Source organism: Chinchilla lanigera, unplaced genomic scaffold (assembly GCF_000276665.1).
Source record: "Chinchilla lanigera isolate Chin_1 unplaced genomic scaffold, ChiLan1.0 scaffold00048, whole genome shotgun sequence".
Taxonomy (NCBI): Eukaryota; Metazoa; Chordata; class Mammalia; order Rodentia; family Chinchillidae; genus Chinchilla; species Chinchilla lanigera.
In genome coordinates, this window is record NW_004955449.1 from 11048763 (window position 1) to 11062679 (window position 13917).

Consider the following 13917-nt stretch of genomic DNA (forward strand, 5'->3'; position numbering starts at 1 on the left):
GGGTGTTCAGTTCTTTGTCTCAGCAATGAGAAAAGAAACTAAGAATTGATATTCAATTTTCTAATTAGTATGTTATGAAGTCACTGGTTTTCTTCCAACTTCCCTGGATGAACATGATTCGCCTATTCCATTCTATACTTTTTTATTCCCCAACACTATTGCTCTCTTGCTCTTGCTTTCTGTCTCACACTCTTGCTTTCTCAAACACAAACACACACACACACACACACACACACACACATCCTTACCACTAATAAACCTCAATGCACATTAGCTAAGTGTTATCTGTCAATAGTACTAATTTATTAATTTTAAAAATATAGTCTACGTATTATAGGGGGCAGACGCTAAACATTCACTATATACCAGATTTTGTGATAAAAATTGTGCATCTCTTTCACTTACCATCAAACAAAACTGAAAAGATTTGTTCTACTCATTTCAGAAATGAATGAACAAAATAGCATAAATAAACAAAATAGCATAAATATTTTTATTAGTTTGGACTATGAAAGAAAAATTCAAGCTAGAACCCACTTTTGCCCTTCCATTTTTTACACAGAAATATTTACTGTTTTAATTGATTACCTCAATATTTCTGGCCCTTATGATATTGTAGAGCTATGAGAGATAATGTAAGCTCAGTCTTGTCTAACCCACATAGTCAGATGTTTCTTAAGATAAATGTGACCTACCTAGTAGGATAATTATCCCTTAGATGTTATCATTAAAATAGCTATAAACATACTGCACTGTGATTGTAAGAACAGTAAACCAGTTTTGTTAAACTAAGAAAAATTATATAAATTTTATCAATTTATACTTTACATCACCTCAAAAGTGTAAAACAAATCATATCATTTATTTGATCTTAAGAAGCTTCTGTTATTTATCAGTATGAGAAAGCTGCTTAACACCTCATAATAACTACCACTATTTCCTTTAAAATGTTGCAATGGTGTGTGATCTTTAAATAATTTCAAACTTGTATTTCTTATTCCAAGTTCCATTAATTCTGTGAACATGTATGCAGGCTTTCACACATATGAAATTTGAGTACTTACTGTACTTGCTGTATGGTATGAAAATAAATAAAATAAAATTCTGTATAAATTAATTTTAAAGAAACATGGACAATTAGTTAATTTTTAAAACATTCCTGAATCTGTTTTGTATTTTTGCCCATAGTTGTTTTGTGGTATAAGGCTGTTCAATTAATAAGATTTTCATAATTGAACTTATATACTTTGTTCAATATTTGGACCTCCAAAAAAGTACAAAAATACTAGAAAGTATGAAACCTTGAAAAACACAAACTGAACTTAGCTTTTGAAAAGGGTAAGAGAAGCAGGACAGCTTTCCAGAGAACAAGCAGCCATGATTACAATCCTCTGATTTGATCCTATTATTGGCTGACTATAGATTAATGAACTTGTTTCCACTGTGCTGATATATAATGCATGAACACGATTACTGGGATAATTTAGAAACAGGATGCCTTTAATCTTCTGCTCATATCAATCAATTACAATACATAGATTATAGAATGTTCTATGATTTTACACTGAGTCATTAAAAGAACTAATCTTAGAGCTAAATGAGATTGGGAAAAAATGTGATGCCCATTCATATGTAACACAGAGAATGGAATATTAACGAGCATATAATTTGCTAACAAATCCAAAAAAAAAAGGGGGGGGAATACTCTGAAAGTTGTAGGAAAAGAATATTTCAGGGAGTAGGAAGCCACTTTTACTCTTGCAGAAAGAAAATAGAATTCCAGGCTTTCCAGACTCAATACCTGTAAAAGTATCAGACTTATAAATAAGAATGTAATTCAGTTGACTTATATCTATCAATACATCTTGTGATATGACATATAAATATTTTGTTTCAAAACATAGACATCGCTATTTCCTTAAAACGTTTATTCACTGTTTACATGTGGCCTAAAGTGATAATTATCCTCATGACATTACTATAAGTTGCTTTCAGAACTTACTTACAATGAAAATTCATACCAGAGACCTTAATTACAATTCAGTTTGTTCAGATTCCCCTGGAGAACTTGATGTACTTTAGGAGGAGCATGAGCTTGGGTTTAGTTTGGAAGCAAGGTAGAAAACGGTGTTTGAAATGAGACGAAAACATTGTTCTGTGTTTTGTGGGTATCTGGTGAATAAGACTGGTTTATGTGGACACAGTGCGCCACTTGCCTGCGTTTGCAGTTCTTTTGTCTGCGGTTGGTTGCAGGCAGCGAGCAGTTGCTATCAGCAGTGACAGTGTCAGCACCGTGGATAGCTCTACAACTCAGCGCCTGGAAGAGGAACTCTGAGGACTTCCAAGTGTAGCTGTAGGGAGCAAGGAAAATGACAGAATGAAGTACTTTATAAAGAAAAAAGGGGGAAAAACAAAGCTGTACATTGATGGAACATATCTTTCATATTGTGAGGAAGGAAGGATGTGTGTAAGGTTATTGCATTAAAGGAGGTGACAACATAAAATAGGAGAAAATGAAGTTAAAAAAAGAGAAACAAACCTAGCAAGACACTTTAAAAGCGTGCTTCCCTAGCATAGGTAGCTACATTTTATTTCCCAAGTCTCCACGACTATTTGGATGGAAGTGTTGGTATACCGTGAAAGCCTGTTTTGGCATTCTCTGACAAACCAGAACGAAAAGGACTTTCTATACTGCCCTCTGAGCAGTTTTCCCTTTCTGTGGTAGAGGATTCTCCCGAACGGAGGAAAGTAGAATGGTGTGGCTAGTGTGTTCAGGAAATGAATGGTGTGGAGGTCACAGCCAGGCAGCTAACTCTTAGCCCCACCCACCTTTTGTTCCTTCCCCCTGGTGCACAGCCTCGCCCTTTTCAAACTCCTGCCTTGTTTTGCACCGGTCGCTCACTCAGTCTTTGGCTTTCTCATCTTTCTTGCAGCTTCTTGCACCTGAAAACCCAGTCACCAGTCCACCTTGCCACTCCGCAGAGACTGAGGCAATGAAACTGGGCATGCTCAGCGACACGGGCAGCCTTCAGTGCTTCCCAGGCGCGCCTCAGCACTGGGCAGGGACCAGCGCGCCAGTTCCGCCCCCGAGCTTCGGGCTTCAGCATCCACCCCAGAGTTTAGGGATCAGGGTTGCACCCTGGGGTTAAACTGCACTCTTAAGTGGCTCATCCTCAATCTCCAGCCTTCTGAGTGTTCACCCGGCTTAGAAATATTCCTCAGTGAAGGGCTGTCTTCCCACCTGTCTTTTCTTTGCAGCTAAGGGTGTTTGCTGTAGCTACTGCGGCGCGAGGGATGGATCCCTGTGGCTGGTGGCCGTGGAGATCACCCTCCCAGTGTAGCTGTTTGTCACTGAGTTTTGGAGATTTCTTGGCTGGCTTCCGCTAAAGCACGCTTGAGTAATCCGAGCTGTGGCAGCGCCCAAGCTCTCGGGATAAAGGGAGCGTGTGTGTGTGTGTGTGTGTGTGTGTGTGTGTGTGTGTAGGGGGAGAGGGCGGGGACAGAAACGTCAACCCCCCACCCCAGCCTTCTTTTCTTTTTCCCCCTTCCTGCAAAAGCAGCACGAGTCTTCCACCCCCTCCCCTTTCCCACTAGCCATCCTCAGGGCTCTGGGCAGCAGCCAGGTTAAGCCCATTTGCACTGGGAAATTGGCGCTGTTTAGGAGAAGAGAAACAGATCGATTGCCCTTGTGACTCCCAGCCCCCCCTTTCCACCCCACCCCCACCCGTCGCTCCCTCTCTCGTCCCTCCCCCGCCACCTCCCCTCACCCCGCCTCCTTCCCGCTCCCCACCCCCAAACCTCTCACCCGTGGCAGTCCGGTGGCCCCTCCGGAAGGTGAGGGGAACGCACTGGACTCGGGCGGGCAGCGCGAAGTGGTGCTAATGGGAAGCGATTCCTGGCTTGCAAAGAGGATGCTGTGCCACAAAGCGCGGCTGGCGCGCCGGCCTGGGCTCTAGGGCGCGGAGATCCCGGGAGAACTCCGGAGCGGGGCGCTCCTCGGAAGACCCGGCCAACATGCCTGTTCGCAGGGGGCATGTGGCACCGCAAAACACATTTTTGGGGACCATCATACGGAAATTTGAAGGGCAAAGTAAGTTCGTTTGTTCTCCTTCTCTCTCCCTCGCTTTCCGCTTTGATAGTGCGCGCTGGCTAGCAAGGGGAGCCCGGCAACTCCTGGCTCTGTCAAGTTCCGAGGCTGAGACCCAGCCAGGAGGTTCGAATGGCAGCGGGAGTGCTCTCTCTCTAATATTAATTTTGATTTACATTTTAGATTATGGTCTCCATTATCGAAAGCAATTTGATCCTCCTCTCCCACTGCTCCATTATCTGCCTTGCTTCTTAATGCCCTACTATTCTACTATCTTAAAGGGAACGTGCTAGTACAACATGGGTTTATATTTTGAGTTTTATTGCACACTTTTAAAAGTCAGGAGCAGAGCAAAGCATGCTTTTGGAACAAAAGAATGTAAATGTAGCAGTGATATAAATGGCAATGTGAACTATATTTTACCTTGGTAAATCGCAGGGTTCTGGAATGACAGAGATGCTTACCTGCTGTGGCTTATACAAGCTAAACTTTGTGTTGAATCAATGCAAATGTACGCCAAACCAGATCATTTGGAAAGCATTATCTCATCTGCGCGGGTTCCTAATGAAAACAGCTCATTATTCAAAAGACTGTTTCTGCTCTCTTATTGTTTCCTTGAATTTTCCATCTAGAATTTTAAAAATTGAATTGAAATAAGTAAAGCCCACATAGACTAAATGTACTTAATGTATTCATGTAGACCATCAAAATTATTTCATACAATCACATCAACTTAAAAATCCTACAGTGATCATTTATGTTGTTTTCTTTAATGTACATTAATACATGTTTATGTTGTAGAGTTTACACTTTTATAGCACCACATTTAGTAAGGTGAGGATCTGGTGCTTTATGTGAAAAATAAACTTATATTTCTTGTTTCATATTCAATCTGGAAATAGTAAACCTAGTCTTACTAAAATAAATGAGTTCTCTGCATTAAAAATTCTACTAGTGTATAAAAATTCAAGGTTCTCTCATTGTAAAAGTAAAAAGGTGTTAACATGACACTGTGCAGGTGTATACATATTTTGATTTTTTAATGTACATTTTTAAAAGGTGAAGCTTTGTACTATTGAAATGCTAATAAAAGTGAAATAGTTTCATTGTGAAACCTAACTGTCTTTTAAAAAACCATGATGTATAGTATACTTTAAAGGACAAAGAAAAGCCAAATCCAAGAAAAATAAATACTTCGTGAAAGTTTGTATTCCAAGAGTCAGAGTGGAAGTGAGAAATCTGACAGTTACAGGATGTTTCACTGTTACGGCTTAGAAAATTTTTTAGCCTTTTTCACTTTCTAGTGCCTTTCTAGAAATGCCAGCGGGCCAGCTGCTTGTATGAATGTTTACTAGGACCCTTGGATGTTACAGCACTTGAAAACTAAACTGTTTGGGAAATTCTATTCTTGCCCCTTGAATAATACCTTCTTAATACCTTTTGTACATAATGCTGTTAATCTCACACTTAGAGTTTACAGGCTCTTTTGCTGTGTAACTTCTTTTTTGTGTGTGAAAAGATATGGGAAATTTGCATTTTGTTTAAGCACTTGAATTTCAGCCCTTATACAATAAATTGCTTTAGTTTTTAGAAATATCTTACAGAAGCTTTAAAAGGTGCCTTATCATCTTCTTATTACAGATAAAAAATTTATCATTGCAAATGCCAGAGTGCAGAACTGTGCCATCATCTACTGCAATGACGGGTTCTGTGAGATGACTGGTTTCTCCAGGCCAGACGTCATGCAAAAGCCGTGCACCTGCGACTTTCTTCATGGGCCTGAGACCAAGAGACATGATATCGCCCAAATTGCCCAGGCATTGCTGGGGTCAGAGGAGAGGAAAGTGGAAGTCACCTACTATCACAAAAATGGTAAAGTTGATGTACCTGGGATACCTTGTTTTTGATTCCGCTGAAAATAAATTTTGATTACTAAAAGTTTATATGCCAAGAAACTCCAAATTGTAGAAATGTGATTTGCTTATAGTGTTTTATTATCTGGGAAATATGGAGAATCTAATTAGTGGACTAGAAGAAAAACATCTTCTTTGAATAAGGGTACTCAATTTGAACTTTTCAAAATTGTAGTAGCTTAACATCACTATGGATAAAATGCCACAAATTAGCCTTGCACAATAATTCCACTAAAGTATAATATGAAGATCAATAGTTTACTGCTTGCATTAATATATATTCGGTTGTAGAGAAAGAGTTTAATTTGCTTGAACTTGAAAATTCTTAGAAAAACTTTGTTGAAAACTGAATACTCTGACAGTAAAACTTCTCAACTTGCAAGTGTTACTTGGCACTTTAGGTTTTGATAAACAATATCTCTTATTTCCACTGTTCATTTTAACATAAGACTCAAGATGACATATATGAACTTCTAAAACTATATACAAATATTTACGGGCTGAAGACTTTTCTTAAAGAAGTGTAGAAAAAAGAATTATGATTCTGTGAAGTTATTGGTACTTACTTTTATAGCTGCAGCACACCGACATTACAAACTTAAGATCATATCTCAACTTCAGGGACACACCTCCGTCTTTTAAGCATCCCATGTTATGGCATGCAATTTATATATATACATTCCTATGTGTGAATTCTCAGGTGCACATAATTTAAATTTGTATATATCCTCACATGTGCACACCCAGTGATATTTAACAATTTCGGACTTAAAGGCAAAATAAACCTGCACATGGTACTCAATTTTCTCAATATTGCATTGTCATTTATTTCTTCCTCTCTTTCATCTACAAAAATTAACGAGGTAGAGGGGTATCTCTTCCAACTTTTAGAAAACTAAGTTTTGGGCAAATGTGTATTGTTTGAAAGCCTAAATAATATAATGACTCATCATTTAGTAAATTACAGAAAAATAGCAGGAAAATGGTTAACTTCCACTTATTTTCTGACAATTAAATTTTTCATGAGAAGAAATATGCAATTATTAATTATTGGATTTTTCCATTACATGCATGTGAATGGCTATGTGCAATGGAGGCTTCCGGAAAAAACAAGTTGGTGTAACATTGTATTAATCTGGCAAAAGCAATTATATGGTTATTAAACAGCACATTGTTTGGAAAGTTCTTCCCACTTTATTCCAACTTTCACTCCATAGTGTTGGCATACTAGAAAAAGAGTGATTGCTTTGTGGTTCTGAAAACATTTATTGGACTGAGGCTTTCACTATCCAAAGACAACTTATCTCTTTTGTGTACCTGAAGCTGAAAAACTGGGCTTTTAAAGTCATTTGGAAGTGTGACAGTATTCCCCAGCTGAGTGTTTATTATGATGTTGACACAGTCTACATTGTGGCTTGTAGGGTGTTGATCCATGTTTAGTCACTGTGACTTCTGAGCTATTTTGGAATTTAATTATAAAATAAATCTGGGCTGCCCCAGCCTCTTAGATACTGAGTGTAGTTTTGGCAGTGTTTTCAGGTAAAAATGATTACCTATTACTGAAATAGTGCAACTGAAATAGTGATGTTTTGAATCCTAGTTATTTCATACAATGTGGCTGTATGGAATGATCTCAAAACACCTTAAAGAACCAATTTCCCATGGAATCTGAAGAATAATTGTAAACATTTTTGCAAAGAAGATGTTAGTATGTTGACTACTGTAAAAATGCATCTGAATGATTTGCTTGGTTATATAAATGCAATTCATACAAAGAATCTTTACTTGGAAGCTTGTTTAGGTAGAGAAATTCTAGTCTCTGGTGACATTTTTGTTTCTCTTGATTTGTAGCAGAGATGTGACTCAATCGTAAAGGAGTTTGAGTGCTAACAATAAACTTTGGTCACCTAGCTTTAATTGACATGGGAAACATGAGAGGATTGGCCAAACCTTTTATGGTTTTCCAAAGGAAAACAATGGTTAAATAGAATGACCTTTTTTGATTGTAAAGATATAGTCATACTTATATGCTTGGAATGTAATAATCTTATGTTTTTTGCTGCAAGTTTAGAAACCTTGGATAGAATCTACAGAGCGTATTGATTTCATTCTCATGGCAACGGTGAAATCAGTCAGAGCTTATAAAGTTCCAGTGCTTTGATTGTCTTCCCAGCTACTCTATGTTAATAAAAGCAGGGGAGAAAAAGCCATTTTTATTGGTCTTCTCCTCAAATATTCCTAAATCACTACTATTAGGCCCATCTCTTTTTTGTTTTCTTGGTTTCTTAATTCTATATAGTAAATGCTTCTTTATTCTTAATTTAGCATTTCCCATGAATCCAAAAAATATAATGAGCACAATGCAGCAAAGTAACAGAAAGTAGAGGTATTCTGTTTGTGCTTGTTCCATTCATCCATAATTGAGTAACAAAAATATTGGTGAAGCACTATTTCTGAAAGCTTGTTTCCCAAAGTGACCCAGAGGCTTTATAAGCTGGGCAAACCTGGGATCTACGCAATGAGTCCACAGTGATGCGAATGTATTGTGAGTTGCTTGATCCACTGTGAAGCAACTCTTCCTCTCCTTTTCCTTTCTATGATTCTGCTACATACAGCTGAACTTACTGTTTACCAGGATATCAAGTTTTAAAAACCTGATTATTTGCAGGAGGAATATTTGACAGCCCTTCCTTTGAGGATTCTATTTTACAGTTTAAGTCATTATTGCATAAATCATTCTTGGCAGCTGTGAAATATTGCTTGAGGTGATAAAGCTGTAAATCTTTTGACATACAACTCTAATTATACAAAACTATAATTATGCTGAGGCTTATATAAGGATGGGCATATATTTTATTTGCAGAATATATTCACCTTAAAACCAACATTTTTAGGCATAGGGATTGAAAAATAGCAAACACTTCAGTGATTAACTAGTTCAGTTTGTGGAGAAGGGAATGGGGGCAAAAACAGAAAGAAAATAGTTGGCCATTCCTTAGTTAATTGCTTTTCTTGTTCATGTGTCATCATGGAATAGAGATAGCTATTTGAAGCACTAAATCCCTTCAGACTATAAATTATCAAACAGCTTTAAACATTTGGAAAATCAAAGTGAATTTCCCCAGGAAAAATAAAGGTCTTCATTCAGAAGGAAAGCAGCACCTAAACTGTACTATTTTTAGAGGACAGAGCCATCCTGTATTTTTGCTACTATGCTTCCAGATTCAGTACAAGGCAAAGTCGTTAACAAATCAGAAATGTATATCTCTACTTTCCCTTTCTTTGTGCTACTTTTAAAGAACTGAAGCATAAAAAATGTCTAAAGGGAATCCTTATGTGATATCCAGACAGAAATCAGCAGAAAGTTCCAGAGGCGATATTTGATTCAGCTTAGCTCAGATGAGGTCTTGATTTGATAAAACTACCATCTCTGTAAGTTGGGCGGAAATACTGTCTAACAAGTGCCGTTTTTGAGCAGAAGGATGAAGATTCATTTTGAGTGCCACCTCTTCCTAAATAACATATTAAGCACTAGATGAATAATCACAGGAGATGCACAGAATGATACAACCTAATCTATGCTTTCAGGACATTTGTGCTATAGAATTGGAAAACCTACAAAATTTAAGATTAGTTACCACTTTTCCTCTATTCTCCAACTTTAAAATAAACTTGTTAATGTAAACCTCTTTTCAACTTTTGCATGCATAACTTGTCAAAGAAGCAATGAATTTCAAAATTTAATAGTACAAACATAACTATTATAATAACATTATATAAGCTATATGGTACATAATATATTCAGCTCTCCTAATTTTTGGATTGTGTAGTAGAGATACAGATGGTGGCTTTTAAGACAAGAATAGAAGTATATTTTTTGTGTGGGTAATTCAAGCAATAAGAAAGTTTTCCTGGGAGTGTGTTCCTGAGAGTTTATTTCAGTGTCTTTAACTATTTGGTGTTTTAACTCTCTACCTATATTTTTTTCATGTTCTATTAAATAGGATAGTTTAACAGCAGTAATCATACATTCATGTTTTTAAAACACCTAAATTTCAACATCTTATGCATACTGTGTGTTATACTTGACCAATTGCATTTGTTGGAAAATATCTATTCTGAGGAAACATCTCTCCCCACAGTGTGAAGACTTTATTTCATGATGTGAAACCAAAATGTCCTGAAAATGGGAGCGAATTCTGTTCATCACATTGTTTGTAACACTTCTTGATACAATACCTGGAAGCAGTCTTCTGTTAAAAAGAAGTGGTGTTTTCTGCTGGCTTGAGAGATAAATAACTGCTTAGTTAATTTTATACCAAAAGCACTGGAAAACAGGATCATTTAAGGCTATTAGCACAGGGTAGGTTTAGTAAGAGAGATTTGCTGCTATTGGCTCATGAAGGTCTTTGTTTATTGTTGTGTGCTGGACAAGGCTACAGAATGAACTGTTGGCAGCCAGCCTACCAGGAAAGTCTTTGGATAGTTGTGCCATAGGAAAGTAGTAGTTGGGACTCCAAGTATTGCAGTATCGTCATTGGTCTGGCCATCTAAACCATAAACCTTGGGGTAAATTTTTTTTTTTTTCTTTTCTCCTTCTTCTCCTTAAATTCAGGTGGCCACCGAATCTGTTCTATATTTAAATGTGAAGTGCCTCACAGTACTACCTATATTTCTCCATCCACTATCAAGTACTCTGATTAAAGTACACTTAGTCCTTCTTCTGAAGTACTGCAGTCTTCCATTACGTCCCTTTCCAATGCATTCTGTACCACGGCTTCAGAGATCTTCCTGATACATGAAACACACTGATGACTTATTGGACTCACAAATCTTTGCAAATGAAGTTGAAGTATTAATAATGGTACAACAAACCCACAAAATATTCTTATCCCCATTGAATGCAAACAACCTTGAGACACATAGATATTTAATAATTTGTCAAATCACGTATAGCTTATGTGTGCCTGAGTCCTTTACAATTTTGCAATCCTTATGCTCAATGGATTTGTGTCATACCTAGGCATAAAAACCTATTTCAGTTCATGAAAGCTCTCAAGATAAAGTCGCAGACTATTTAATAGGCTGCTTGGTGGCCTTCAGAGTCGCATTTGCTTGTGTCTTAAGTAGGGCATGTTTAGAGGATCCAAATTAGATTCGTAGCTCTGAAAAAAGTTACATAAACTTGAGCAAATATGCTTTCTAAATCCCTTAATCTACTTTCCTGAAAAATATTTGGAGAATTATAGCTACTTTTTGCCCAATTAAATTTACTACAAACTATAAAAGAAATAGCATTATTCTTGGCATGCTTTGTCTCCTATAACGTGCTCAATATGGAACAATTAGGTGAGCATATTGCCAATTTTGGTTCACTATAATGCTTATATTCCAATCATACTTGATGGCTGATTTCCTCAGAAAAGCCAGGCACTTGTATTGAACCTGAAGAGGCTTTCCTTTAGCTATAGTAAGTGGTTCAACATCCCTCCAAATGGACTGACCTTCCCTTTGCTTCTCATGTTAAGACTATCATTATCATTGCAAAGACTAATCAAAAGTCTTCCTTGTAAAGTCATTCCTGATGCTTTCCTTCCTTGTCTGTGTGTATCTTCATACTTGGTTATAATTCCAGTGTAACATCTGGAGTGTGCTGTATATTTTGGCAAATAAATTTTATCTATTTTCTGAGCACATTAAAAAAAAGACATATCAAATATCATTAAGTTCCCTGTCCAGAATTTATAAAAGAGTACCTGGTACCAAGTGATTGCTCAGTTAGTATTTATTTAAAGAATGAAAAGAAGATGAGGAGGGTTACATGGAGGTAAAAAAAAGAGAAACATATTGAAATCAAAATATCTGGGGGAAAATTCATGATAAAGTATAATATTTTAATGTTTTTAGTTTTAAAAACCATTTCTAAAATATTCTTCAAAATAATTATATACTGCACCATGAAGTAATAAAAATACATTTAAAATATACTTTAGAACAATTTTCACCTTAATTTAATAAAGAACCTTTGTTCCATGCTTAATAATCTAATATGTTAAATCATCTTTATAACAATAACTATACAAATAGCTAGAAAGATGTCTACTGAAGATTTGGTAGAAGCTGCTAACCAGGAATTATCAACCTGTTGTTATAAGTATCACCCTTTCACTGCACTAGCGATTCACTGTTTTCTCCCAGCAACTTCTGATCACTAAACCTGAAAAGCTCTTCTGCTCTTTCCTATTTGATTTCATTGCAGGGTTTGAAATTGTTACTCTCCTACCTGCCCGCATGACACAGTGTTGACATTGGATATCTAATGCAGCATTTTATCATTTTGTTTTCTTGAAAATTCTCAATCTTGAGCTCAGAGCTATACAATAATGGAAGTGCAAAATCTGAAATAATAAAATAATAGTCTATTATACATAAAAATAATACTCATGAATTAGAATAGCCAAATGAATATTTTTCATCTCCTTCTTGTAGTTTCTGCATGTAAGAACACTCCTGAAATACTGGGAAGTGATTAAGAGGCAGTGGTAAATCATTAATCACCAAAATGAAGAAATATGCCCATTACTGAAGAGTTAAGAGGGGCAAATCTCTACTTGTCCCGAGTGGTCATGAGGAGGCAGAGTACCATGCTCCTGTTATCATGCTTGAGCATTCCACCGTATCCTCTTCTGTTACCTTTGATTTCAGTTCCAGTTCTAGTTCGTAAGAGCAAAATGCTTTTACCGTCACAGCTCAAAGCATAGCCGAGGAGCCTCTGTGATATTTCTGCAGTTAAAATGGGTCTGCTTGTGCACGAGCTTTGTTTGCCTATGATTTCCACTATTTGCTAAAATGTGTGGCACCCCTTTTTACCCAGATAAGTGGTAAGAACAGCTGTGGATATTGCTTCATGCCAGTATTTGGCAGATGTGAAAAAGGCATTTGTATAGTCTGTCCTTGTGTGGCTTGATTGATTGATTGTTTGACTGACAGGGTTTCACTGTGGAGCCCAGGCTGGTCCTGAACTCACAGTGATCCTCCTGTCTCAGCCTTTCATATCCTGGGATTACAGGTGTGTGCCACTGTGCCTGGATGTTTGGCCCAGTTTATAGATGATATCAAAATGGGCTGTGCCACATGGGAATGCCAGTCTCCTTGGGTCACATTGCTTTTGTTTATCGGCATTTTTTAAACGAAACAATCAGAAGTTATTTTTACAGCAGGTACACTATCACCTCTACCTTGATCACTTTGTTCTTTCCTATTTTTGTCTTTTCTTCTTTCCTTGGTATCATTAGTAATGTTTTTATTTGTCATTGTTTATTGGTTTTGATGGGACATTAATACTTTCATGTTTGAAACTCTGGGTTTGAGAAATATGTAATAACTTCATGAGTTTAAGACAACTTGGAATGTCTGTCACCTCGCAGGTTCACCACTGAGAACTATTCTCAAAACATCCTTTTAATTCTCATCAGTGAAATCTGTGCTAATGACCCAAGATGATGGTTGTGCTGACAAAATTTAAAGTATCAAATCAGTGGTGGTTTATAGCTCATTTCTCAAAGAACCAGCAAAGGAGAAAGTCTAGAACAAACTAAAGTAGTATATCTATATGTAGAAAATACTTATGTGAGGAAAGACCACATATTGAAATCTCAGCCTTAAAGTATTTGTATTTGCTAGTTGAGATCATATCAAGTTGACAAAAATCATTAGATCATGAGAAGGTAAATAATTTTAATTAGGGTTCTATATATCTGTCTTAGCTATTTTAAATATTTTTGATTTTGCTAAAAATCGTATGTATATCATCTATTTTAAAATAGCACTAATCAGTTGCTCTTAAGCTATAGTTAATTGTTTTATACACAGTTGGATGTGTTTCTCAGATGATCCCAGTTTATGGCCCATGGCTCT

The 13917-nt window shown here is 36.8% G+C and overlaps 1 protein-coding gene across 1 annotated transcript in view; it reads left to right on the top strand.

Annotated features, from left to right (window-relative positions):
* The first annotated feature begins 4004 nt into the window (after positions 1-4004).
* Kcnh7 (potassium channel, voltage gated eag related subfamily H, member 7) overlaps positions 4005-13917 on the top strand; it is a 442427-nt gene continuing 432514 nt past the window's right edge. The window contains exons 1-2 of the mRNA XM_013518746.1: positions 4005-4090; positions 5729-5959. Of these exons, the coding sequence (XP_013374200.1) occupies positions 4015-4090; positions 5729-5959 (307 nt within the window). The 5' untranslated portion in view covers positions 4005-4014. The remainder of the gene's footprint in view (positions 4091-5728; positions 5960-13917) is intronic.